Source organism: Pollicipes pollicipes, unplaced genomic scaffold (assembly GCF_011947565.3).
Source record: "Pollicipes pollicipes isolate AB1234 unplaced genomic scaffold, Ppol_2.1 Scaffold_5724;HRSCAF=6776_pilon_pilon_pilon, whole genome shotgun sequence".
Lineage (NCBI taxonomy): Eukaryota > Metazoa > Arthropoda > Thecostraca > Pollicipedomorpha > Pollicipedidae > Pollicipes > Pollicipes pollicipes.
In genome coordinates, this window is record NW_023596746.1 from 14,267,326 (window position 1) to 14,294,798 (window position 27,473).

Below are 27,473 nucleotides of genomic sequence, written 5' to 3' on the forward strand. Positions count from 1 at the left end.
GAGTATTCAGAATTCACTACATGGTTGACATCCGCCTAATGCACAGAATATATTAATGAGCAGCTCATGGAAGCAACCAGCCTATTTCAGTTTTATTTTTATACTGCTGACAGGAGCAATGCCTAAATAATTGGACTCCCGCCCCGGTGGCTCAGTTGGTCAGAGCGCCTGCTTTCGGGTCCTGACACCCGTGGCGAAGTGGACTCAACTCGCTTTAGACGCTCGCTATTTGCCCTTCACAGGTATGGCCTGCGGTCGGTGGCAGCGGTCGCGCTAAAGGTCAGTTGACGTCACAGGGCAGCCCAGACCGTGCCGAGCATTGCGGCGCGTTTAACTTTCGCTACCACATTCTGCTGATGCCTGGAATTGCGCGATCGGATGGTAGGGGTCATGGCTCACACAACAAGCAATGCTTAGCGTGAGCTCCGCTTTCCCAGAAATTTCCTTCGATTCTTTTTTTGTTGTTGTTACAAATTTAATAGAATAAAAAACTCCATTTGATTCCATCCATTCAAAAGGTTCGAATCAAATCAAATTTTTAATCTTCAACACCAAAAAAAATGCTGGTATTACTCGAGTTGCCATCCTCATACTTCCTATATGAGAACCTGGAATGTCGACTGCCGCGAACTTCCTTCCAGGAAATATGTTTTACGTAGCCAGGATATCCAAATTCGCTTAGTTGCTACCTGTGCAGCCTCGAGCATTTTTCGGAATTCAAGATGGCGACCGCCGCCATATTGAATTTCATCCCTGAGTATCCAGTTTCAAAGCTTTTTTTCTCGATGGCTTGGAGGTTCGTGTGACACCAGTTTGGGTTTTTTCTATGGCAGGGAGTACATTTCTGCAATTATTTGTCATGCAAGAGCTCAAAACTAAGGTCAAATGAAATTCTAAAAGTTGAACTTTGTCATAAGTCACCAAAATTATTTGTATTGATCGATGTATGGCATTTGTCGTCTTTGCGTTCTCATTGCAAGGGTACCACTCACCAAAGCTGCATATGCTATATACTTTAATTTTGTAAAGATGTGCTCCATACCCCATGCATGCCCTATAAAACACGCTTTTCACGCGAATGGGTACGTGCAGTCGAGTAGCTATCGCGAACTTTTGGCGGAAATATTTTATGTAACTAGTTAGATGCAGCTAGAAGAGCAAAGTTTATCTGATTGTTACTTCCGCAACTTTGCACATTTCCCAGAATTCAAAATGGCCGCTACTACCATGTTGAATGCCGGTCCAGTTTCAAAGTTTACCTTGGCGACTTGGAGGGTCGTGTGACATTATTTAAGAGAGATTCTCGATGGCATGAAGCCAATTTTAGAGTCATTTTTAATGTATGCGGTCAACGTCAAGGCCAAATTGAAAGCAAAAGGCTTAAGGCCAAATTGAAAGCAGAAGACCAAACGTGATTAAAAGTAATCTGATATATGCCGTTTGTTGTCTTCTCGTACTGCTCATAAAGGTACAACTAGCAGCAGCAGTATTGCAAACCATAATAATATGGACTAATGTGTTATATACACGGCGTATGTGTGTATGAGACTGCAATGCATACATAGACATGTACTGTCGGCTGCAATGAACTTAAGTGTCCATTTGGAAACTCGTCGCTGCAAAGCGATACGCTTTGAATGTCAGGCGACTCTGCCAGGATGTGGTATCTTAGCTTACAAATCGGGCTCCTTTAGATTGATATCCGGGAGTAGAAACAATGAAGAAAGAGGTCTTTGCGCGCTCATTCGCGATTTTCCAAAAGTTCCTGAAGCCCCATCATAGTGACTTTGATTTAAAGCAAGACTGTCTGTGTCTAGGAAATAGTGTAAGGCGAAAGGCAGTAAGGCCAACGTGGCTGGGTACAGGTTAAACAGCATACAATTACAAATAAGCATAGTGATATCACGTCAGATCCTCTGGGGTTAGAGTGATTACCATACCCATTTTTTTCAGGTTTCAGCTTTTTCCAGTTCCAGGCCCTCCCGTTTGTCGTGCTGGTGATGCCGCCACCGAACGCTACGCTGTGCCCTGCCCTTGCCAGTGCTCTTGCTGTGTGCCTGAGCGTTACTAATTAAATTAAAAATGCATGGCAAAGCCAGACACAGCTGGACAACTGGCAAGCGATGCACGTTGTGAACTAAAGGGCAAGCTCTACGCAAGTGAACCGCGGCCCGGTAAACTTCATTACACCTTCCGTTACATGGGCATGCTTCCTTCCAATCGCAGGGATTTGCGAGGTTGGATCTGCAAGCTCTATCAGCTAAAATTCGGTATCATCGGTATAGTGATATTTATCGCGAATTTTCAGCCCTGTAGTTTCCTGCCTCGTGCCACGCCACACCTTGTCTTACTGGCACGGACATGCGCACAAGTTGGTCTGAATGTATGCTGGTCTTGATGAATGCAAGAATCCAAGGAAGCTGGATGGTTGCATCGCCGTGCTTACTTTCCAAAAGCAGCGAATTCTGTTTTAGCTGCATTGCAGGCGTCCAGGCAGTGCCGGAACAGCTTGACGGGGTGTTTCGACCAGCTCACTGGCTCCGTTGAGCAGCTCCATCCCCCTGGAACTGGAGAGCGATACAGTTCATCGGGATTTGCGGGCGTTGCCTGCTTTGCTTGCTGCTTCGCCTGCCTGCTTTGCATTTACACCGCACTGCATGCGAATGCTCATGCATTACACCATGCATTGCATCATGCATCTGCATGCATCGTAGAGTCCGCAAAGCGCTAACCTTTCGAGTTCTCTTAATTCTAAAAGATGTAAAAAAGCACGGACTTTTTTCATTGACTAAGTATTACCAGTGTTTTTAGGGCACGTGATCACTCCTAGAAGCCAACGAAATAAACAGACACCGCTTCGCATCCTTTTATTCATAATCTGAAATCAAACTTTCTTTGACAGGGTCTGGACGCACATACCATTAACGAACGCTTCTCTGTCGTGAAGCAGGAACCCTTCTCCGGGTGAAAGCGGCTTGCTGCTTTGAGCTTCCACCCATGTTTCAACGTCGACTTCAGGGTCATCCTCCTTGAGGCTTCCACAGGCGCAGGTCATCCTGGGTGCATCCGCCAGCAGTTAACCCGACATTGACCGGGCTCCTCAGCGGCACACCATTGGCTGGCGGGGATAGATTTCACCCCTCCCCTGTTTATCTCAAGAATGGCTGGACCGAATTCACAAAGTTAAATCGCAACCGATAGCACCGTAGCGTGCGGTCTCAAACCACGCAACAAACTTGATTTTAAGTTTGTATTAAGGTCATAGGCCAAGGTCAAATTCTGAAACAATGCCGCTTTGGAATATCTGCCCACTCCCACGACGTATTTCATTTAGAAGCGCATCTCATTGTGTGGATTTACTGCGCCTTGATCAAACTTGCTACATGGGAAGGTATTCAATGTTACGCGCGCCTCGTCAGGTACGGCCAAGGTCACGTGCCGTGCCAATTAGAGCGGCACCTTGGTGTTCATATCTGTTCTGGTCTCTTTATTTACGTGATATGTGAACCATCTTAACGTGAAGTGGGCGAGCCTTGACGCAATTATGGGTATAAGACAGGTGAGCATGAGCGGCTGCCTGTTCATAAATCATCCAAGATCAAAGAGATGCGTTTACTTTGGATGGCAATTGTGTCATAGAATTGGAAGTGCGAAAGCCATCGTCTACGGTCTGCCTGTGATACTCCCTGTGATATCCACCTATCAGGATATAGATCTTGATTGTTCTGTTCACGCTGAACAATGATAGACGCTAACCGTTTGAACACCTGGGGGTGCCGGTAAGGTAGTGGTTAAAGGGAGTGCTCCACATTTGAAGATATTGAATCAAGCAGGGAATACGTTAAAAATTATCACTCATAACTGTTATATACTTTTAAGTGGAAAAACTGCCCCAGACACCACAATTTCTCTATTTAGTAAATATGTTCCTCAATACGTGTTTGTTAGATTGCGTCATTATACCTTGTACAACGTTAATTAGGAGCCGATTGGCGGCCCTGCTTTCTGGAAATGGTGCTCACGAGCAGCAGATATGAACGACCCGACAATTTTATCTTTCTTGGTCTTGGTCGACAAATAGATAATGGAATAACAGCATTCTGATGACGTTATTATGATGTCATACATCCCAAGGTGACCCTGAAGTCCCTCCCACCAATACTCTACAAAATTTAACGCCCTTTCGGCTCGGGAGCCAGAAAGTTTTATGTCTTAAAAAAGGACATGACCGTGAGCGGTATCGAAAGGTTCAGCATAGCTGTTCCAGTTCAAAATCCCATACAAATGTGGATCACTTCCTTTAACGCGCCTGCGTTAACTATTGCGCACCTAGGAAACTAGGGGTGCGGGTTCGATTCTCCGCAATGGCAGCCAACCCTGCCAGGGTGACGGCAGGCGACGCCATGTAGCCTCAGCGGCTGAGTGCGTCGTAGAGCTCAATGTCGACGACGTGTGGACACTCAGGACGAGCAATACAATACGACACAATCCCATCCAATGCAACACAATACAATACGACACAATCCCATCCAATGCAACACAATACAATACGGCAGTCAGATTGGAAAATAACAGCTTTAAACGGGACGGCTCAACTTAAAACTAGCACTCACGGCCCAGCTATTACAAAGCGATCCGTGCATGCCTCCATGCACCCTTCCAAAGTAGTGACGTATCCAGGAGATCGCCAAACTAGCCGGAGGGGGATTTTGGAGACCCACCATAGCCTTAAGTCTGAAACCCACGGCAGGTCATCAAGTCATGGCATAAACACATGAAACATAGGCATGTAGGAACTTCGGCCTTTCAAGGTACCGGGTGCAGATAATCAGCGTAGTTGACGCTCTCTGAAGCCGCACACACACACGCGCGCACGCACGCACGCACGCATACACCATACCCACACCCACACCCCACACACCCACACCCACGCCCACACCCACACCCACACCCACCCACCCCCACCCCATATATATATATATATATATATATATATATATATATATATATGTATTGTTTATTGCATATCAGAGAAAATTCCATGTTTACATCCTCTTGGGCGTTCTTATGACGAGCAAGTAGGTCAAAAACGCGAAATGTTATGACCTTGCTCAAAGACACGCTGTGCTCCCCAACCAACAAAGCATGAGAGAAACGTTGCTCCCCATATAATCCAGTTTATAGATATATATAGGTATGCGTTAAAAGCATCCATCTTTTCTGCCTCGAAAAGGATTTGTATGTGCCTTCTCTATAAAGGTACGTTGTCTTGATATTTCTTGCGTGTTCCGATGTCAGTCCTGTCAGCGATCTGTTTTTGATCGTGAACGCCTTGCGCTTTTCACACCCTGCCCGTGTCAAACGACGCTTTAGTCTCCTGCTAAAAGCGCATGCCCGCAACCTGGAAAGAGACGACGTTCGTTAAGTACAGTGATCACCGTTAATGCGGTTGAGAAAATATATCTGCAATAACAGTTCTCCGGCTATTTTGTGAACAATTCTATTATTATAGCTATAGTATCCAAGAATTACAACATATGCATTCCATAATATATCATTATGGTTATAACTGTGAATAATTTTAGTTTGTGAAGGTCAGGCGACTACATCATGAAACCCAGGTGCGGTTTTCGTTAGTTGGCATGCGATGACAATATTTTATTAGTAACATTTATTTCCTTCGTTCACCCAAAAGATAGTAAGGTTCTTCAGACCATGGCCATTGAGCCGGTGGAATTTCACAAAAACACGTAGAACCAATTATGACAATTTGCATTAGTCATCAGCCATCATTACCTCGAAATCAGCCTGCCTGCTAGCCGCCGGTCCCTGGTTAGCTAGACACCAGCCCCAAACCGGCCAGCACCAACAAATCCCAAGAGTAAGCGTCACGTTTGTTTTTAATGGTATTAAAGTGAGTGTTCATCACGAGAAGATACTGGAGCGAACATCAGGCTTGATGTTCCATGAGTATGCGTCGCGTTTGATTTTAATGGTATTAAAGTGAGTGTTCATCACGAGAAGATATTTAAGCAAACATGTGATGAAATAGGGTGAGTTATAAGTATTGCGTACTAAAAAATGGAAAAGGCTGCCCTCAATAACAAATGTTCTCTGTTTAGCAAATATGCTAAAAAAAAAAAATACAGCATTGTTCGATTGCGTCATAGAAGGTTGCTTGACATGAGGTGCTGCAACACTACCGGTGCGATATTGCCATTCGTACTTCAAACTCGTCGAGAGATAGCAGCACTGCCTGGGAGTGTTCGCTGGGCCAAATATCGTTATGTATTCGTATTTTGTCCCTTCTCTGGTGTTCCTGCACATTCATCAGTGAGTTAAACATGTTTTCTTGCATTCACACACTTGGTTATGGCGTTATTCTCAACTTATTCGATTACGAGAATTATTTCCGCATAACTAGCAGATTAAAGAGCATGTCTCACTTCTCATCCCATATATAATAAAAGTTGTGTTATGAGTGAAGCCTGCACATCTATCAATTTAGTATCCTTTGTGCAAATTGAAGTTTTGAGCTACCAGGAGCAGGTACCTAAGCCAGGTCAAATAGGTCCACCTTTTAAACCTTTGACCACGCTTAGCCTTTTGCGGATATATAATATCCGTTATGACAAGTTGACATAGATTTTAAGTGCATCTATCAGCATCTTTTTACCTTTGGTGACCACTGGTAACCTCATACCTAAACTAAAATCTCAAATTGAGCGTGCATTCGTCATGATTTGACGTGACCTTTGAAACACAGCGTCTAGAAAATGAGGATTTCAGTGGAGAAATCAACTTCTCCTGGCCGGGTGTGGTTGTCTCCGACCCCTGGTCGGCGCGGGTCAAGTTTGAGTTGCTTGCAAATATGTCTTAGGTGAGGCATAGTGACAGTACATCAAATCGCCAAGACGACAGAAGACTCCGGGAACAATAGGTGACACCACTGCCACAGTACAACTGCATGAGATTTGGGGAATCACAACGAAAAACTAAAAAATGTAATGTAAATAAAGCATTCTAACGTATTCCCTATTTTAAATGTAGTTTTTAGTATTCATAAATCATCCCCCAGTATTCACCTAACTTCAATGCAAAAAAGCTGTAATGTCTTTCCAAAACACACTTTCGCAGGAGACGCTAGTGCCAAGATGATTTATAATACGTAAATACGTAAATACGTAATGCGTAAATACGTAATAATACGTATTAATAGATGATTACTAATACGTAATACTGGCGTAATACAAAAAAGCGAGAAAATCTGGTCATTATAATTTAAGGCGATAGAGGGTCAAGGTTTAGGACGTCAGAGAACGAGAACCTGTCTCTCCGAGCCGAAAAGAAATCAAATGAAAATTTACTGGACCTATGAGGGAACTCGCAATCTTGTGCATTGCTAACACTACATGCAGTATAACATATGCACATTCTTAGAAAAGGCAGGACGTTTCAAGTAAAAAAATATTTTGAGGCCCATCAATAAGATAGTAGTAATAGCCTTATTCCATGTACAAAAACCAGGAGAATGAAGATAAGGATGGGACGACATTTGACATTATGTCTTTCTCAAAGCGAATCGCAGAAGTAAATCCAAAGTTGCCTGTCAGTGATTGTACTTGAGTTTGCATGTTTTTTATCAGCTTCTTATACTTGTCTGTTTCTTAAATCTAACAAGTCGAGCAGAATCGTCGGCAGGCAAATTTTAAGTTACCTCTGCTACTCATTTCGATAAGGGCATGCTGCCGAAATACCAACGCATCTACATTTCCATTCTCCTGTTCTTTACGACGAATAATGCTGTCACTACCGCCTTATATATATGCATAATGTTCCTCAACAATGCACTTCAAAACTTGCGTCATTTTGAGGCCAAACGAATCCAAATCAACCTAAATGTATTGATATTTCTTACATATAATGGATAAGTTAAAGAGAAGCCAATTCCTGCTATGAGATGTGCGATATTTATCTCTACGATAACAGGGTAAACAAATCTTCAAGATGGATTTGGGCGGACATTTTTAATGAACATGTTGGCTAGCTGGACCAGGGAGAATTGGATTCAAAACTATAAAAATGACGGATGGGCTGGCAGATTACATTCTAGAGAGCCCGCCCACTGCAGATTCTAAAAAGTAAATTCGCTAAGTGTTATACAGCAGAATATGTAAGTTTTTGCGCATTCGCTGCATTCATTATGAAAATATGTAAGCGTTTCTCCAATGGCATAAAACAAAATCAGATCTACTGTACCCAGGGTGGAATACCTTCATCGTGCAAGTGCATGCACTGAACCGCTGCCCTCTGGCCCAGACGCCTGTCACGTGAACAGCAAAGCACACACGGCTGGTGACCGCTGCGAAGCGTGGAGGAAGCTCTAGAGCCTCACCTCTCTGTAGCGTTCGGTTTCAGCTGTTTATCGCAGTCTGGCAGCTTGTCGGCGGCGCTGTCCGCCTTGCTCAGCGGACAGTCAGCTCGACCAAACCGCACACGCAGCGTGAAGCCCGGGTCGACATCCGCCAGCGGTGTCCGGCCAAAGTGCACGTCCTCGTGATGGACGGCGGCGCTCGGACCGGACTGCTCGCCGCACGAGCACCCTTGGCTGGGGGCGAGCATAGCTCATGAGGGGGCCGGATTAGTCAGCACGCCGCCCCGCCATGGCAATAGCGGATGTTGTCGCTACATGGCATGTATATGTGTATGTATATATATGTATATGTGGCTGCCCTTTGCATACTTTCCCATTCGTTACAGCTGGGCATATTTTTTCGCATGTAAGCGGAACACCCGGGAAGCATCCCTGCTGAGACGTGCTCCCTGCAAGTTAAAGGGAATGCTCCAAATTTGAGGACATTGATGCGAGTATTGGATATGATGAAATAAGCCCACTTATAATTCCTGGTTTGCTATTAAAGGGATGTTCCACATTTGGAGATATTCTGGCAAACATCAGATATGATGGCATGAACTCACTTCCAACTATTGGTATGCTTTAAAATGCAAAATTTCTCTAACAGCGAAAATTTCGTGTTTAATAAATAAGCTCATCAATGCGTCATCATTTAACTACGTTATGGAGCGTTTTCATGACGTCAGAGAGGCTACCAGACAGGCCGCGTCAAAATTCCTAACGCGGCGACAGGCTGGCTCATTTGTGGTACTTACAAGTAAGCAGAAGTACCTACCTTACTGAACTTACCGAAAGGTAGCGGTATGTCGTTTAAGCCTGTTTGTGGTGCGGAATATCGTCATGCGCTCGTAGTTTGGTCCTTTCTAGCGATATGATGGACAAATATTGCATATTTGTCTATCATTTCATTTTGTTTACTTACATTTGCATGCTCAGTGTTGACACTATTTTTAAAGGAAGGTTAAACATTTGAATAGGGTTTTGAACTGGCAGCAATCTTGCTGATCATTCTGTGCAGTTCACAGCCCCGCCTTTCTCAAACAGAACGTTTCACATTTGAATATGTTGACGCCAGCATCAGGTAAAATGAAGTAAGCTCATTTGCATCCGTTGGTATACTTTTAAGCAAAAAAGACTGCTCTAGACAACACAATTTGTTTGTCAAGTAAATACGCCTCTCAATATGTCAGTGTGCCTTGCACGACATCTTTTGTGAACCAATTGGCGTCCTTTGCATCTCGAAGTCGTGTTCACGAACGCCAGATGTTAATTAAATTTGTATTGACCTTGATCGCTGCATGGGTAACGAAATGACAAGATTGGAAGAGCGTTATGATGGCGTCATGGATGCCTGGGGGGCCTTGAAATAGTCTCCCCGAATAAGTCTGCACATTTTCGCCGGCGTGTGGCCAGAAACTAGATGGGTTTAGGTCTTAAAGACTCGAAGGGCAGGGCTATGAACTGCACCGAATAATCTTTGAAATAAGCATTTCAGTTCAAGATCCCATATAAATTTGGAGCACTTCTTTAAAGCTTAAAAAAGCTCAAATTTCCGAGCTGTACGCTCGCCAAGTTTGCAGACCATTTTGTGTAAATCATTTAAAGGGCACTCAAACATGTGTAACGTCATAGAAACGTCATTCGAATGCTACCATCACCTTGGCCATGCCGCATTCAAAGCCAAGTCATATTTAATGGCCCGGTCATCCATGCCTAGCGTACGTGAGCACGGTTTCCAGATACAACGGGCTTCATTTGGCTCTTAATCAGTGTTTAGTACTCAGTGTAGGCTTCAGATACGAACTACGTCTTGTGCTACACGACACAGGGAGTATTTGGGGGGGGGGGGGGAGTATTCGAGTATTGGGAAGGATGTTTACTAAAAAGTTGACGCCTGTCTGTTGCCAGTCTTTTGCTCTCTGTTGATGCCAGAAACCGTGCTGACGTACGCCAGACACGAATTATTCGATGACCTTAAACACGAGATGTGCAATGAGATGGCAGTAGTTGTATCACATTTGTACGGCGTCATGCATGTCTGGGTGACCTTGAAATGGCGTGCACGGAAAAGTCTGTACAAGTTCGCGGGGTTAGGCTCAGAGACAATAGCGGTCTACACTTTCACAAGGACATGGCTGTGAACTGCACTGAATGATATTCAAAATGGCTGTCATTTTGAAACCCTACACAAATGAGGAATCCATAAAAAGAGGCCGCGATGACGTGCATGGCGTTCGTTTTGCCTTGTGGAACATAGAGTTCCGGTCGCGGCTACGGCAGTATTAGCATCCAATAGGCCACAAGTCTCCCATCAGTTGTCTATTTCTATGTACATGTACAGATGCTTAACTACATCAACCGGTGCATGAAAATCTCAAGGGCTGTAGGGCTGTGATCCTTGCTGCCTTTCTATAAAACCGCATCGGTTCGGAATCAATATTAAAATTTTGCTCACCTCTCAACGCGGGCGAAGTCGCTGGCTATCTTCATACAGCGCTCGACGCAGTCTGGCAGTGTTGTCCCATCGACAGGACTCTCATCAACGGATTGCCAGGTTACCCCGGCCGCTCGCTTGGCTGTAATCCAAACCTCGGACTCTGAGGATCAAGGTGACGTGTTACCTTAGCCAGAAAAAGTTGGTATGTGCCCCCCAAATGTGCTATACAAATCGTGCATGCCATTGAAAGGCACTGGCACTATGATGGGGCCACAATAGCTTATAGTAGCATACGTGAACAGAAATGGTGCAATGCATCACAAAATGACATCCGGTGGTTCAGTGCCCACCTGGCCTCAGACGAGTCAGGTCCTTCCGAAAGGCACCCACTTGCAGAACGTGGATGGACGTGCTGGAGCAGTTCTCGACGGAGACTTTTATAGAAAGTGTCGGCCAGTGTTGACAACCAGAGGGTCCTACCACCAGAACTGCGGATTTCAGAGCGAGTGCCTTCTTCCAGCACTGGTCCATCGAGGTGGTGGTGCTGTCCCAGTCGGAAGTCGGCACTTGCCCGGTGCATACCCAGCCGTCTGTCAGTATCGGCACGTCTCAGTCAGCCCCTCAAACGGCACGGGTAGAATTATGAAGGTGAACACAAAAACTGATTGGTGCGTGTGTGTGTGTGTGTGTGTGTGTGTGTGTGTGTGTGTGTGTGTGTGTGTGTGTGTGTGTGTGTGTGTGTGTGTGTGTGTGTGTGTGTGTGTGTGTGTGTGTGTGTGTGTGCGTGCATGCTTGTGTGTTCGTGTATGTGTGATTTAATATCAAAGATTTACAACAACAAAAAAACAAACGCTTAGCCATGAATATTGAGGATGGCATCCACATGTCAGCATTCTTGAATGATAACTCACTTGGAGGTGGGAGGCTGATGACGGCGGTTGCCGCCTGCTCCTCCGCTGGCTTCGTCTTGTTCTCTTTGGTCGTCTCTGGCGAGTTGGAGGCGCCGAATATATATTAAATTGCGCTGTCTTGGAACACTCTACTGTTGTTTTTTTTACATTCAATGCCACCAAGACTAAACTTATTATCATTAAGTTCTCCTCTCTCTCTCTCTCTCTCTCTCTCTCTCTCTCTCTCTCTCTCTCTCTCTCTCTTCTCCTCTCTCTCTCTCTCTCTCTCTCTCTCTCTCTCTCTCTCTCTCTCTTCTCGCTCTCTCTCTCTCTCCTCTCTCTCTCTCTCTCTCTCTCTCTCTCTCTCTCTCTCTCTCTCTCTCTCTCTCTCTCTCTCTCTCTCTCTCTCTCTCTCTCTCTCTCTCTTCTCTCTCTCTCTCTCTCTCTCTCCTCTCTCTCTCTCTCTCTCTCTCTCCTCTCTCTCTCTCTCTCTCCCTTCTCTCTCTCTCTCTCTTCTCTCTCTCTCTCTCTCTCTCTCCTCCTCTACTCTCTCTCTCTCTCTCTCTCTCTCTCTCTCTCTCTCTCCATCTCTCTCTCTCTCGCTCTCTCTCTCTTCTCTCTCTCCTCTCTCTCTTCTCTTCTCTCTCTCTCTCCCGCTCTCTTGCTCCTCTCTTCTCTCTTCTCTCTCTCTCTCTCTCCCTTCTCTCTTTTTTCTCTCTCTCTCTCCTCTCTCTTCTTCTCTCTCTCTCCTCTCTCTTCCTCTCTTCTCTCTCTCTCTCCTCTCTCTCTTCTATCCGTCCTCCTTTCTCTCTCTCTCTCTCTCTCTCTCTCTCTCTCTCTCTCCTCTCTCTCTCATCTCTCTCTCCTCGTCTCTCTCTCTCTCTCTCTCTCTCTCTCTCTCTCTCTCTCTCTCTCTCTCTCTCTCTCTCTCTCTCTCTCTCTCTCTCTCTCCTCTCTCTCTCTCTCTTCTCTCTCTCTCTCTCTCTCTCTCTCTCTCTCTCTCTCTCTCTCTCTCTCTCTCTCTCTCTCTCTCTCTCTCTCTCTCTCTCTCTCTCTCTCTCTCTCTCTCTCTCTCTCCTCTCTCTCTCTCTCTCTCTCCTCTCTCTCTCTCTCTCTCTCTCTCTCTCTCTTTCTCTCGCTCTCTCTCTCCTCTCTCTCTCCTCCTCTTCTCTCTCTCTCTCTCTCTCTCTCTCTCTCTCTCTCTCTCTCTCTCTCTCCTCTCTCTCTCCTCTCTCTCTCTCTCTCTCTCTCTCTCTCTCTCTCTCTCTCTCTTCTCTCTCTCTCTCTCTCTCTCTCTCTCTCTCTCTCTCTCTCTCTCTCTCTCTCTCTCTCTCTCTCTCTCTCTCTCTCTCTCTCTCTCTCTCTCTCTCTTCCTCACGTCAAAGACTAGAAAGTTTTCCCCCTCTGAACTATAATCAGGCAAGTGGCTATTGCGCTTAATCAGTTCCCTTGTGATTGCTACCTTTGCCTATATATTTATGTACATGTACCCATTTACGAGAAACATCGATCATTTGGCTCCGAAGTTTGCTGGGTCACTCGAGAACTAATTCCGGTAAAGGCGTCTTCATTCGGAGATCTTAAGGGATTCATAGCCCATTTGAAACAGTTCGATGCGCCCCTGGGTCAACCTGCCTTTCATTTCTGGAACACAGTATCGCCTTTTGGGATCAAAGAAATAGTTCTTGCCGCAGTCTTTAACTGTGACAACGTCTCCACGGCAGCGGTAAAACCTTCGACGATCTTGAGGAACCGGAAGGTCTCCATAACGTTCTGAAATCAATGAAACAATGCGTTTGTACGACTTTTAGACCCTATCACTTTCACCAGGCATTTTATTCATGTATTACAAACTGATCTAAGTGATAGAGCTACTGCAACGTTTGGTGCTCATTATTTCGGAATATTGCACTCAAGAACTTTACTTTCATCACTCCGCACTGGCACTGCACTGCACATGCCAAAACCATAGGCTGGTGGAACACTAATTAAATCTAGTTACTTAAACTTCAGGACAATGTCCACAATGGCGTCACTGAAAATTAGACTGGCAGCAATTACGAATAGATGATGCGTCATGAATGCCAGTCTAGCGAAGGAAAGTATAGCCATTATCAGTGCAGGGTCTTTACCTCCCACACGAGACTGGTAAGTACAAGCGCAGCTTGAAGCGTCAAGTGCTATCAATTTATGCAATGTCTTCACTAAGGCGTTGCTTAACGAGTAGCTCCTAACTAGGTCGGTAACTCAGCATAAGTATTCTGATGACATACTGTTGCAAACCAGGACTGAACGCCTTTCTGATACTCACCACTGTCAGGTGGAATAGCACCTGTCTTATTTTGTGAACGGAAGAAAGGATAACACTGTTCCCCAACCAATAAACAGTGTAGTCAACACAGAACTTCCCGAAGAACCCACATGAGTGGTGGGTTCATGACGCACGGTTACGACTGAGCGGTGGCCTCACGACGCACGCTTACGACTGAGTGGTGGGTTCATGACGCACGCTTACGACAAGCGGTTCATCTGATCCACATGTATGTGCAATATCACCACGCAACTACCCGAGCAAACCATTTGGCTTAAACTCTGTTAAAGTGCGCTAAAATCTGTCAGGGTTCTAACTCGATCAAGAACTACCAGCAGCCTGGGAATCGGGCGACCCGACACGGCGTGACGTCACAGGGCTAGTAGGATGTCCCAGAGGTCATGAGACTTCCGAGTGATCGGGGCATGAGACGACGATCTGCCGAGGTGATGTCGCTGCGGAAAAATTGCGATTTGTTCCAGCACAAGTCGACGTATAGTCTTTAACAGATGCAGTATACAATAATAAAGCATTGCTTTAAAGACTTGCACAAGCACATAGCGCCTCTCAATCGTTGTGTACGTGTTATCAAACTGTGTGTAACTAACCGGACTTCATTTTCACGCCAGCATTGTTGGTCATGGACTAACGAACCCCAACGTTTGTGGTTAGGACTATCAAAATATCCGGCAAATGTCACGTGTATGGCTGTATCGGCCAACCTTCCACCCGTATTCGTAATCCACTGACTGATCTAATCCGAGTTTATCTTTAAAAAACTCATGTGTTTTTCTGGCTCGTGGTCCGTAACGCTTCCTGGCCTATACACATGTACAGTAACTGAATGATTTTTCTTTCTGTTCATCAGATTTACAACTGAAGTGTATTGGTGGCATACCGCTTCGTTTGAATGGTTTTGCAGTATACCACAATCCATGAAGAGACGCACACTCATTGCCGACATTGTCTGGACCACCTGAAATACGTAGCTCAATTAATAGTGTCATGCAGTTGGCAAAATATGCTGGCAACGTTTTTTTTTATTTGATCATTTGGCATCCTAGAAAACTCAACACGAAATGCATCCTTTAGTATGATCTTGATTCGGTTATGATTGCCTCTCTCGTGCGCTCCCCTCATATTTTCCGGGCGCCTCGCTTACTATTTCAGCACGTGTTCATCAAATCGGAACAAGCAATGATCGACGTCTCTGACCTGACATCCAGATAGAATGAAATGCATGCGGGACGAATATACGTGGAACGTTAAAACAGCTTGTTAAGCGTGAAAGCAAAAATCACGCCATGAGAGACAATAACCACAGTGATGGACAAACATTTGCGGACAAATGACGCTTCCGGCGGCCTCTGTAAGGACAGGGGGGGGGGGGGGGGGCGAGTGTAAGTGTTACGATTTGGAGACAAATTCCAGATGAGAGAATCAGTGACGGTCAGTCTGCTCAAAACCGGCCGCCACTGAAGTATGTTGCTAGCATATCCACCTCCGCTGCGTTCTTTTCCTGCCAGTCAATATGGTTTTCGCCATACTTTTCACAGAGGTGTAGACGAATTCTTTTTGCCAATGCCGATGAGCCCGCCATCAAACGAAAGGTTGATTTAGCATCTTGCGCCAATCTATCGGTCACTTTTTGTCTAGAGATACCAAGCTCCATGGCCAACCGCGTCACGCTTTCTTGCATCGTTCGTCGGAAATCTTCCGACTTTCAAGCCTCGAGGCGCACCTCCCGGACTGAGGACAGTCGTCGACGCGTCGGGCCCATAAGTGAAAGGTCATGCGTTCGTGCCTGAGTTGGTCCGGAGCTTCTCTTCCTGTTTTCTATATATGTTGGATTGTATGCTAACAACAGACGCACCCTGTCGGTGTTACGCAGTATTCAGTTCCTAGAGATCTTGTTACAAACATCCTGGACATAAGAACGCTTGAACTCGAAACATTTTCACTGTTGTAACATTGGCAACATGCTTCCTTTAGCCTTCAGCTAAAGCCTGCGAAATGCATGAATGAAAACTACATTTCTGCGACACAATTGCATGACTAGTAGATTTATAGTATAATACAGAAATCTTAGTTCTTGATTTGGTATACCCGTCATCTATTAGCCCGGCCAAGAGAAGAAGGCGCGGTCCCGTATCAAACTTTGGTCCTGTACCGACACGCGTCTTTCGGGGCGTGTCTGCGTGCAGAAACAGGAAGGTACCTTGCTGTCATTGGCTTATGACGGCCTGCTGACAAAAGCAGAATAGAGAAACTTACATGCATCAAGACGAGACAAAATCTCCTTGGCGTTGGACAGCCTCGTATAGCCAGTGTATGATCGTGTTGCCCTTGAATAATGTTGCATGACCTTTGTCTGAACTAGACAGGGCAACACCAGCACACCGATCCCTGAAAACAGAAATGTCCAGTTAAAAGTTGTCCCGGGATGCAACTTGACATACTTGGAGGCAGAAATGCCTCAGCGCTTCAGTTTCTTCAAATGCTGAACTGGTGTTTTCGTTACTTTTTCCTGTAGTGATCTACGATTCAATTTGGAATTTGCTCAACGTGCATCCGATCTTTAAGCAGCTGCATCATTATGTTTTAGAACTAAAAAGACCAGCTAGCGAAAACTGCGTGACTAAATTTGTATTTTCTACCCTGTCCTATGGAATGTGAAGAAGTGACCACACACTCTTGTGATCGCAAATAAGTACCGGGTACAAACGAATGCATAATAAATAACAGAAAACTACTCATTCTCTTTTGAAGTGTCTTGAAGGGGTTGTGACTGATACAGATGTCGTCAAACTTCATTCCTCTAAACTACAGTCATTGTTAGCACAATACGTTCTCGCTTACTTTGCTGTGCGAACCGGTGGCATTGTTGGAGTCTGTAGCTTCGGCGCCAACGACGTCACGTTGAATCGTATCCCATTAGTGTGAAGTGGTTCTGATAAGCAAAGGCACGTACCCAGAATTTTTCTCAGAAAAGGGGTGCATATTAAATTTGATCTGGACTCTTGCGCACTTCGACTGGATTTGAACGAAATCACACAATATATTGTGCAAAACTCCTAGCTCAGGAGAGCCATGGGCGCCGTGGCCACCCAATGGCTACGTTCCTGAGTTAAAGCCTATTTGGTGTGGATCTCATGGATCATTTATACAGATCACGCGGCCAGACTGCCCGCGCAACGCTGTTCTTTGCGCCTGGACATCAAATAAATATCATTTGGTTGGGGTTCGTTCTTGTCATGCTGCGTTAACACCCATAATTGTCACCATCGGTAAAGCATCGCCTCCAGCTGCATGAGATGGATCTGCGTTTTTGAAGATTTCAGTGGCTTGGAGCTAAAAATTCGAGTTTCCTGATAAATCAGATTATGACAATCAAATGCTTGACCCCTGCGTGTCGAGACGCTATTGTAATTGTTGCTCGAGCTTTGTGACTTGTTTTCAATGGTCTGGCCTTTGCACACTTTGTTTCTTCTGCATCTACAAACAACTTTCTGACTGCCTAATGTAAAAAACGCCCTTCTCGCACGCGCTGTGACCAACGCCGGTATCGGACGGGCGCCATGTTATGTTGCAGATCTTCTTTAAGATTGAACACGTATGCGCAACTTTTACCACAACCCGTGCCGCCGTCTGCATTGCGCGGCTAGCTTAAGTAATGTGGAAGGCAAACAGACGTGTGGGTGGAAAGTTGTGAATTAGATAACACACAGTTTTAAATCGTGCAATAAGTGCCATAACAACGACATTGTTGTCCCAATGGTCTCTTTCATCGCGTCACGATTTCACCCCTCCACAGCCTAAAATATTGCCTTGATTTCGACACGGATGGCAATGGGAGCGGCTTCCGGAAATGTTCATGACAGTGCAGTGCACAGTGCATGCAGACAGGCAATGCACTCTGGAACAAAATGCAGTTTAACGAGCAAACATCTGGCGAAAAGTGACACGTCATATGCATCTGGATAAATCGCTGTAACTTGCGGCGCGGGCGCGGCGTGGGGGGGGGGGGGGGGGTCAGAGGGGTAGTTGCTTCAACTGTTAAATGGCAGCGGGCATGTGTATGTTTCTGCCCCTTCAAAATTGTGGCAGGCTCCTTTTACCCAAGCTGAATGATTTCTTGTCCCACATATTTTACCGAAATATCACATTAAGGAGATCCCCATAACTTAACTAGGGGTTGCTAGCTTAGGCTTACAAGACCATTTTTGCATTAAGGAACCCGTTTTCTGGTCTAGAAAGACTCATGTCGTCTCAAGGAGGCCACGTTGCTGGTTCGACCTATTTTGGAGCCGAATTCTCCTTTTCCGGACTAGTAGGCACCATTTACATATCAGGAATCTCCTATTCCAGACCAGGAGACCCTTTTGACGTGTCAGACCACTGCCCCGGATCGGTATGCCGTATTTTGGGAAAGCGAGGCCTTTGCCAGCTTTAGAGGGACCTTTGTGAATCGGAAGGGTCCCGTTCTGGATTAGGAGGTCCCTCTATGTATCAGAAGGCCCTGTTACGACACGGGCTAGGGTGGGAGGTCAAATTGACCCTGAGGGTTTTCCAGAATGGTTTTTGAACAGCGAGGTGTAGCCTCGCCAAATGTTGCATAGCTGAAGACAATTAAATAGTGGATCGTTTGGTATCAACAATTTAGATGCACCTTGTAAGGTCGCTGACCTATGGCAGTTCAAAGTCAGGTCATGGTTTCAGCGAAATTAACTCCTAGGGATTTGTTCAATCTGATCCAACAACGGAGTGTTAAACGAAGCAAAATGTCTCTAAGATGCTTTCTTTGTCAACACAAATATTGAATGAGTAAATTACGTTGACCTAAGTTCAGGTATGAAAGTCAGACCAAGGTGAAACCCAGCCTGTTTTATTACTCTAGAGCTTGCTGTATGAGATAGTTCCTTGTGGTCATTTCAAATTTGTTGATGGTGGGAGCCGCATTCTACATCTTTCATGGACTTCTTGGAGGCTAGAATAGGTCACTGATCTAAAATGACCCAGGTCAACTTCTTTTCTTAGAAAGATGCTGCCTAGCGTGATCTTTGTTGCTTATTCAACTGCAAAACTCAGGGGGTGTTGTATGATTTTGGTCATCATGGCCTTTAAAAGGTCAAGCAAGGTCACTGACCTGAAATGAGGATGTGACCCTTTGCTTAAAAACAGTCATCAACTTTCTGGGGGCATTTGGGTGACCAACCAGAAATTCGACCTTGTTTGACCTTGTTTGACCCGAAGGTCATAACCTAGGAACCTCAAACTTTGACCTAAGTGATTTCATGTATAGGTCAACACACTCTGTAACTTTGGTGTTTGTAGCTTTCTTGGTTCCAGAGATTTCGGCGGGTCAAGTTGACACCCCACCCCACCCGGGTGAAGGGCATCCAGCCGGCCATAGACGCGCGATAGAACTGGAGGTCCGTCTTGAGATAGAGCGGCCCTCTACTGGGTCTTTAAGCGGGATCGTAGTGTGGCGAGAGAGATCGGCTCGATGGGTGCCTTCGCCAAGGCTTTCTTGCAAGAGAACAGCTCGACGGGGGCCTGACCAGCGGACTCCTGTTGGCCCGCAACGGGCAGCGGCGTCCGACCCTTCACAGTCAATAAGCATCAAAATGTAGGTCGAAGAACAGAAAACGTGAACAGAAAAAGTCTGCTCTTCCTCGTCTGCATCCCAATACTATGCCTCCCCTCTCCTTCCCTCCCCCGTCGTACGCCTTCTTCTCCTGAAGCACAGTCTGCATGATTATGAGCCCGGCGCGTGGCGCTACTTAAAGGACCAATTAGTGGAACGTTTCGGGGGCAGGATGGACACGGTTAGAGGGCTGGGGTTGCCAGGGTATAATAGGAATAGGCAGAGGTGCGAAACTGAAACGGATCGCATTACATGTAAGGTTTTTCACTGGCACTATCGCGGGCGGGAGGTATATTGCGTGAGTGTAGACGAGCGCCGTGTACGTAGATGTGTGAATGGGGATTAGATTTTAATGCATTAGGCTCATGAACAAGTGTTGGTCTTAAGATAGGAGGCACGAATCCAAGCGAGTAATCGACGGGCGCAAACGAACCGTAATCATCTCGTGTAATTAGATCGGGATAAGATGCGTCAGTAAATTAGAAGCCTGCGCGAGTATCCACACAATATTAGGTTTGAACATGGACTTAGCTAGTTGGAACGTATTATTTATTCGCAGCGCACGCAGTCCTTGACGTAAATCTGCTGTAAAACATGCACTTCGAATCTCCATTAACCGGATGACTGGCCAAAGGTTTGCGGAAAACTAGGGTCAAGAATGACAGACTTATTATATTTCACACGAAGCCGGTTAATTGCAATACGCATAGCTATTGATGTAACTGGGTGAGAGAAATGACGAATGTTGCACACTGTTCTTATATCATCTGTCACTAATTTCGGCAAAAGCATACATTGTGATGACTTATGGGCGCCGTTGATTTGGATAAAACATGCAGTTGTTTGCTTGCAATGTGCACCGTTTTTAATATAGGTTTGATGGAAAATAGCGTGCACCGCAACAAATTATATGTCACCGAAAGCTGGGATCAGATAGGACTGCCTGTGAATCAGTACGTAGGCTTTACCAGTATGGGGATGAATTTTCTGATTATTGGTCTCTAGCCTAACTGATTCATTGCGCATTTCAAGCACACAGGTTCGGTTGGTTCTAAATGCACTTCATGGAGAAAGAGCTTACTTCCATGTCTACGCTGAAGCAAGTTGATTATTCATCTGGAATTCCGTTTCAGTACTTAAGTAATTTAATTAACGAGCATATGGCAGGACGTCAAACGCGGCATGAACGCAGCGACGTGAATTTTTCAGTTCTTCGCTGTGTGGCTCGTTCAGTACAAACAATTCAATTATTCTGAAGCATTTCAGCTGCGAGCTCACTCCTGCTAAGAGTTAGTTGGACTTATCGAAGCGTCAAGTGCGGCGTGCAGATGAAGAACAACTATGCCTGAGCTCATGACTATTGATGAAGCAATCGCCTAACACTGCACGACAACCTGAGCTTTACTTGTCCAGAAGCAGGTCATCACGTGAGGGGCAGATGCTGAGGGATGCCATAAGTCACGTGCTGTGTTGAATCAAGTGTGGCCGACATAATGAGCAAGTTTACGTCCATACAAACCAGGCCAATAAGAAGGAACAGCTGACTCAACCGGCCGGTCATATCGTTCAAGTTTGCTTTGTTCATGTCAGCAATCTGATCAGATATCACATGTTTGCCTGTCGATGGTCACAAAATAAACAAACCAAACTTCGGTCAGGTGGACTGGGAGCAAGATTGAAATAGCTCCTAAAAGATGGCTTAATGCCGTGGAACCCGTCCGCAGCGGTGGCGATTGCAAAATATACCAACATTAACGCACAATGAGCAGTTTATTTAATATGAAGGATTGCCCGGTGATGGACTCAAACGAAAACAAAACACCGCCCTCACAGAAAGACAAAGAATGATTTAGCAATGGAGCACACTGGCTCGCATAAGTGGCTTCACATATACAGAACGGCATCATGTATTTCCACATTCCTTCATATACATCTCCATTTCCGTGCTGAGGAAGAGGATGGCTAACTTCTATACTAAAAGGAATCCAATGAAGGTTAAATATTGGGCATTACAGATAAGAGCATCTTTACTAATATTTGCACTTTGTTGCCGATTTGGAGAGAGATGAGCTCAGGAATGATGCCAGAGGCCTTTAAGTGCATTACCTTGTCGATGACCACTATACGATAAGCACGAATCAAGATGGCATCCCTGCAATGACATATCGGCACCTTTTCGGGTTCTGTGGCGAAGGCCGTAATACGCCGGGTCCCAATTTTAAGGGTCGTGCGTTCAAAGCCAGGCCGGCCAGAATCCGTTTTGTCTGGTATCTATGGATTATTTTGCACCGATTGCTCATGACCTAATCACGTTATCAGTTAAATGCAGCATTTAATTACTTGAGAGTTTTTGCGTAAAAACTGTGGGCATGACAACCTCTCAACGTCACGCGGCGTGACATCATAGGGTTCGACACACACGTCAGCGGACGTGTGCGTCTTGTCAGTTACCCTGAAAATTATGAATTGGGCTTTATCAAACCAGGCACAACCTTCCTGTTGCCAACGCACATTATAACTTGGATTTGAGTGCAACGTAATGATGACGAAATTCGGGAGTGATGTACAAATGGGAAGCACGTTGATCAGCCAACGTCACAAATTATTGAACGTTAATGTCGATGTGTGGCGGCCATTCCAGCTGGCTTTTGAAATGCCTGCTCTTGAAAGAAACAAACATTCTCTTAATGTTGTAAGGTTATCGGGGATAAGCCAAAGACACAAGGGGGCGGGGTGATGCATGGGATTGCATGTAAGTTGATCGATCATAAGGACCAGCTGAAGCAACGGCAGCATAGGGTAGGGATGGACGAATTAAAATTGCATCTAAAGCCAGCTTATGTCGAAACCGAAGACAGGCTCGGGGAGAAGGCGGAAAGCTCGAAAGTGCGCTCGAGGCCTAAGGGTTGCCAAACAGGTGGGGCAGGGGAAGAACCATTCCACGGACTCCTCTCGGTATCATGATGCCCCTAATCTCAACCCCACCCTCCGTCCCAAACAGTGAAGTACCTATGTGTCTCTCACATACTTGGCCAGCCTCACACTTGCATATGGTTTGGAAGGAACGCGGAGTGCAGCACATAACTGAGTGCAGTTTTCTTTGCAAGACGGCCAGGCTGCCTGGACATATGAAGACATTCTTAGCACCAAATGAAGGGGAGTGTCGTCAAAGTACTTTCAATGTTCTTTCAAGGCACGAAAGCTCTTGCAAGAGGATTTTGGAAAATGTTGCAAGAGTTACAGAATGCTTCACGAGAGGTTTACTGCTTAATAAATCATGATATCACTTCAAAACCACCCTCGGTGTTCTCGCTAAGCATTCAAGAAGGGAGTGAAATTTCCAAACTGTTGCAAAAAATTGCAGAAGATGGCAAGAGTGATTTACACCAAAACGAAGCGTCATAGAGCCCTAGGACCTCTTGCATTCTCCTCACAAGGTCCGAAAGCCTCAAAGAACCAAATAAAAAAATGTTGCAAACTTGCACGAAAATTGCAGACAATGTTGCAAAGCGCACGCAACCCGCTGCAGCGATACATATCAGTCATGCATGCATCACAGCCCGAATGCTCTGATTGGCATTGCTGGGATTCGAAGGAGTCTTTTTCGCGAGTCTAGTGCGCTACTGGTTGAGATAACTAGGGAGGACAATCTTTCAGCGTTAGGGCATAATAGCATGATGGTAAAAGCATAAAACTTGGAAGGTTGTTTTCGGCTCACTGATGGGATTATCAACCAACGTCATGCGTGTAGTCTCCTTGATCTTCCAGGCTTTCCAGGGTTGCTCGCTGTCACCAATGGTCACTTCATCCCATGCTGGTCGGTGATTGTCGTTCGATCACGCTCACTCAGCCGAACCAAACCTCTGAGTCTTTCACAGGATGGTTGTCATTCTGTGCTCTTCCAGTGTGTTTCACCGACAGAGGGCGACTTGTCTCCCCGCTTTCACCGACAGAGGGCGACTTGTCTCCCCGCTTTCACCGACAGAGGGCGACTTGTCTCCCCGCTTTCACCGACAGAGGGCGACTTGTCTCCCCGCTTTCACCGACAGAGGGCGACTTGTCTCCCCGCTTAAACTTGAGCTGCATATGCAATATACCATGCAGCTGTAACAGGTCCTACAATGTGGCGGCAAGTCCGCCTTTGTCGGTCAGGTTGAAAGAGCACAGAGAGGTAACCCTCCTGTAACTCTTCACCATCGCCAGACTCTGGGGTCTGGTGCGGCAGGGCACACGTGGTCAGACGGCGATCACGTGGGATGAAGAAATCTTCGGCATGGGATAAAGTAACCATCGTCGACAGCGAGCAACACTGGAAAGCCGGGAAGATCAAGGAGGTAGCACACATGACATTGGTTGACAACCCCATCAGTAAGCCATTTGCAGACATCAATTTACTATGACATCCAGTTCTGCGGCAAAATGACCAAATATCCAGAATACAAATATGATCAAGGCAGAGCGCCAGGCGATCGTCCCTACCGATCAGTTCAGTCCGAAGAGCACTGGACTCGCAATGGCGAAGATCCTGGTTCGAATCCCAGCAATTGCCAGGAAAGTATTAGGGTTGTGACGGATTCATGGTTGATAGCCAAACATCAGCCAGGCCTTCTCAGTACTCCATAACACCTGGTGACGGCTGCAGAGTTAACTGGCTGAAACGACGTGCACAAACTATCACACCAGGGGAGAACGACAGAGCGAGCACTCATTCCATCCGAGTGTGAATGCAGCTACAGATGATCAGGCTAATTCTGGAGCGGACTCAGAATTGTTGGAAGTCCAGGCAATGGGCCATGAAAACATATCCAGCGTCTGGCCGTGCCGATTTCATACTTACAGACAAATGCAGGCAGTGTTCCACGTTTGTTGGACATTTTGACCACGTATGGTACCAACAGCACCCAATCTGTGAGACCAGATACAGTCAGTCATTACGCATTACTGATGTAGCCCATGCTATTTCCTCATCCGCCTCCATAAACATCTATCTCCTCGTAGACCTGAATTAAGTATTCAACCTTCAAAATGGCGCTCATTTCTCGTCCTATTCTCCGGCAATATAAATCTTGACTAAGAGGTTTAAGCGCTGTTCCCCCACCTTTCAGTGCAGAAAATAAGGCTTGATGTGACATATGCAAAGGTGATCGCGCTGTTTTTCCCTTGCTCTGCACCTCACCTCATTACATAGTGCTACCTGGTCAGCAGGAATGAAAGGAATAATCTGCCCATTTGAAGATATGTGCCTACTTCTTTAAGCCGGTTATTGATTTTGCGATGCATCAATAAGGTATACACATATGTATATTCATATATACATATACGTATATGTATATATATACATATATATATATATATATATATATATATATACACATGTGTGTGTGTGTGTGTGTGTGTGTGTGTGTGTGTGTGTGTGTGTGTGTGTGTGTGTGTGTGTGTGTGTGTGTGTGTGTGTGTGTGTGTCTGTGTGTGTGTGTGTGTGTGTGTGTGTGTGTGTGTGTGTGTGTGTGTGTGTGTGTGTGTCTGTGTGTGTGTGTGTGTGTGTGTGTGTGTGTGTGTGTGTGTGTGTGTGTGTGTGTGTGTGTGTGTGTGTGTGTGTGTGTGTGTGTGTGTGTGTGTGTGTGTGTGTGTGATGGTGTGTATTATGTGGATAAAACTTAAAAGGTATCTTTTGTTAGTACCACATTCAGAGTGATTGCGAAATATCTTTTCACGGTGATATAGGAATTCAGCGATGCGTTATGGAATATATCAAAATAAATAAGGCGGGTGCGGCGGCTATTGTGTGGTGTAGATAAGCATTTATTTGTAGCACTTTTAAGAGGATATGAAGATAAGATAGTACTATTAGCCTTATTCCTGGGAGAAATACCAGGAGAATGGAAATATAGTTGGGTGCATATCGTTACAGCCCAACTATATCTCCATTGTCCTGGTTTTTCTCCGATGAATAAGGCTAATACTACTGTCCTATCTATGTGAATAACGTTCCTTGCTAATGCACTGAACAACTTACGGGATTTGAAGATACTGAAGCAACCATCATGTGCAATGAAACAAGCTAACTTAAAACTATTGTTATATACTTTAAGTGAAAAAGACCGCTCTAAACAGCGCAATGCTCTCTTTAGCAAATGTGCTCATCAATGCCTCGTGGTTTGAGCACGTCATCGTACCTTCACAACATTGTTTGGGAGCCAGTTGACGGCCGTTATATCTGGAAACCACGCTCACGAACACCAAATGTGAACGCCCCGACACTATATTTTTGTTTTTGGCCTTGATCGCCACATGACTCTTGGCAGGAGTTCAATAACGTAATTATGCCGTCATAAATACCAAGGTGACTTTGAAATCCCTTCCCCGATATTCATTTCCCTATTTTAGCGGGCGTGCCGCTCAGAAACTAGAGGGGGGTATGGGTCTTAATAAGGCAGGAACGTGAAAAGCACCAAAAAGTCTTCAAGATGGCGTTTTCAGTTCAAAATCCGGTGAAAATGGGGAACACTCCCTTTCAACTCACCGATAAATGTACAAAAAAAAACGCTACAAAGGGGACAGCCCAAGCACCTAACAATATTTGGTTCAGCACACATTCGGCACAACCCGGCCACCTCTCGGGAGATTGAAGAACTACGGGTGAGTGCTGTCACACGAACGTTCCATAACACAAACGTTGTTTACACGCGCCAACCACGTGGCAACATCGAGCACAGAGCCAAGTGCCGATTGCGCCTGGGCTCTCGACACTCCCCCGCGTGCCGTACCTGGGAGCACCGATGGGCCGACTGGCCGAACGCCCGGGCTCTGCCAATGACGGACGGAGGGCGTGACTGGGATTTGTCCAGGTCACCCGATTTCTACGAAAGTGCAAGTCGGGCTGTCAATTCCCACGTGCGGCCTTTTGCCGCGATGTCAAACCCGCCCACTGCCGGCCGGCTGCTTGTTGTTAGGTTCGGTTTGCGTTTTTGCGTTGGTGCTGTGAATCATTGGCTCGATTGAGACTGAAGCTAGTGATCCCTGATCCCGGCTTAATGCCTTAATTCCGATCCCGCTGCTAAAATGGTCGTTGCTACTGAGTAAATCAATCACAACATGTCCCAAATAGTACTGAGGGATCCCCGCACCGCAAGACAACAAGCCGGGGACCAACAAGCCGGGGGCATGCTAGTGCTACTGGCGTTAGGAACTCTCCATCGTTTAGCTTTGGACTTATCGCCAAGAGCGATTATTAGATGTGCAAATGATTGTTTGAATTGTCTTTTAGCCCTAGACTATACGAAAACGCAAGGTGATCGTCGTCGTCTCATTTCCCTGCTTCCCAAGACATGGCACGATTTTTAGGACGTTTCCTAAAACGTTTTTAGGTCACTACTTCCACGTTTTCCCTTCATGGCTCATCAGCCGTTTGCATTTGCTTTTGTGTGAGCCATTTTGGTGTGAAAATAAACTCCTGACGAATACCCTAAGAAAAGCGTCATAACCGTGAATGCAAGTAAATACCTTCAACTCTCGGGTTTATATGCCAGAGCACCACGAAAAGGGCCTAAACACGAGCACGTACCGATATTTGGTTCAGCAAAAACCTCCAGCACCGCTATGGCCATCCTTCGGGAGATTGAAGCACTAAAAGTGAGTGCCAGGGTGGCAAGATCGCATAGCTCGTTTCGCAGCACCTCAGCGTCATACAATAGTCCCAAGACGTAATCAACCAATGACGCATTGAGGAGCATATGTACCAAATAGAGAAATTTTGCTGTCTAGGACAGTCT

The 27,473-nt window shown here is 45.8% G+C and overlaps 1 protein-coding gene across 1 annotated transcript; it reads right to left on the reverse strand.

Moving 5' to 3' along the window:
* Window positions 1-340: 340 nt before the first annotated feature.
* Window positions 341-26,479, reverse strand: LOC119102699 (uncharacterized). The gene is made up of 13 exons (XM_037226157.1): window positions 26,469-26,479; window positions 24,539-24,607; window positions 16,329-16,460; window positions 14,953-15,030; window positions 13,379-13,516; window positions 11,765-11,839; window positions 11,204-11,443; window positions 10,872-11,013; window positions 8,396-8,608; window positions 5,247-5,401; window positions 4,614-4,734; window positions 2,920-3,056; window positions 341-360 (listed from the first exon to the last, which is right to left on the reverse strand). Exons 2-13 carry the CDS (start codon window positions 24,573-24,575, stop codon window positions 341-343), a joined length of 1,488 nt encoding a protein of 495 aa, XP_037082052.1. The 5' UTR covers window positions 24,576-24,607; window positions 26,469-26,479.
* Between the last annotated feature and the right edge of the window lie 994 nt (window positions 26,480-27,473).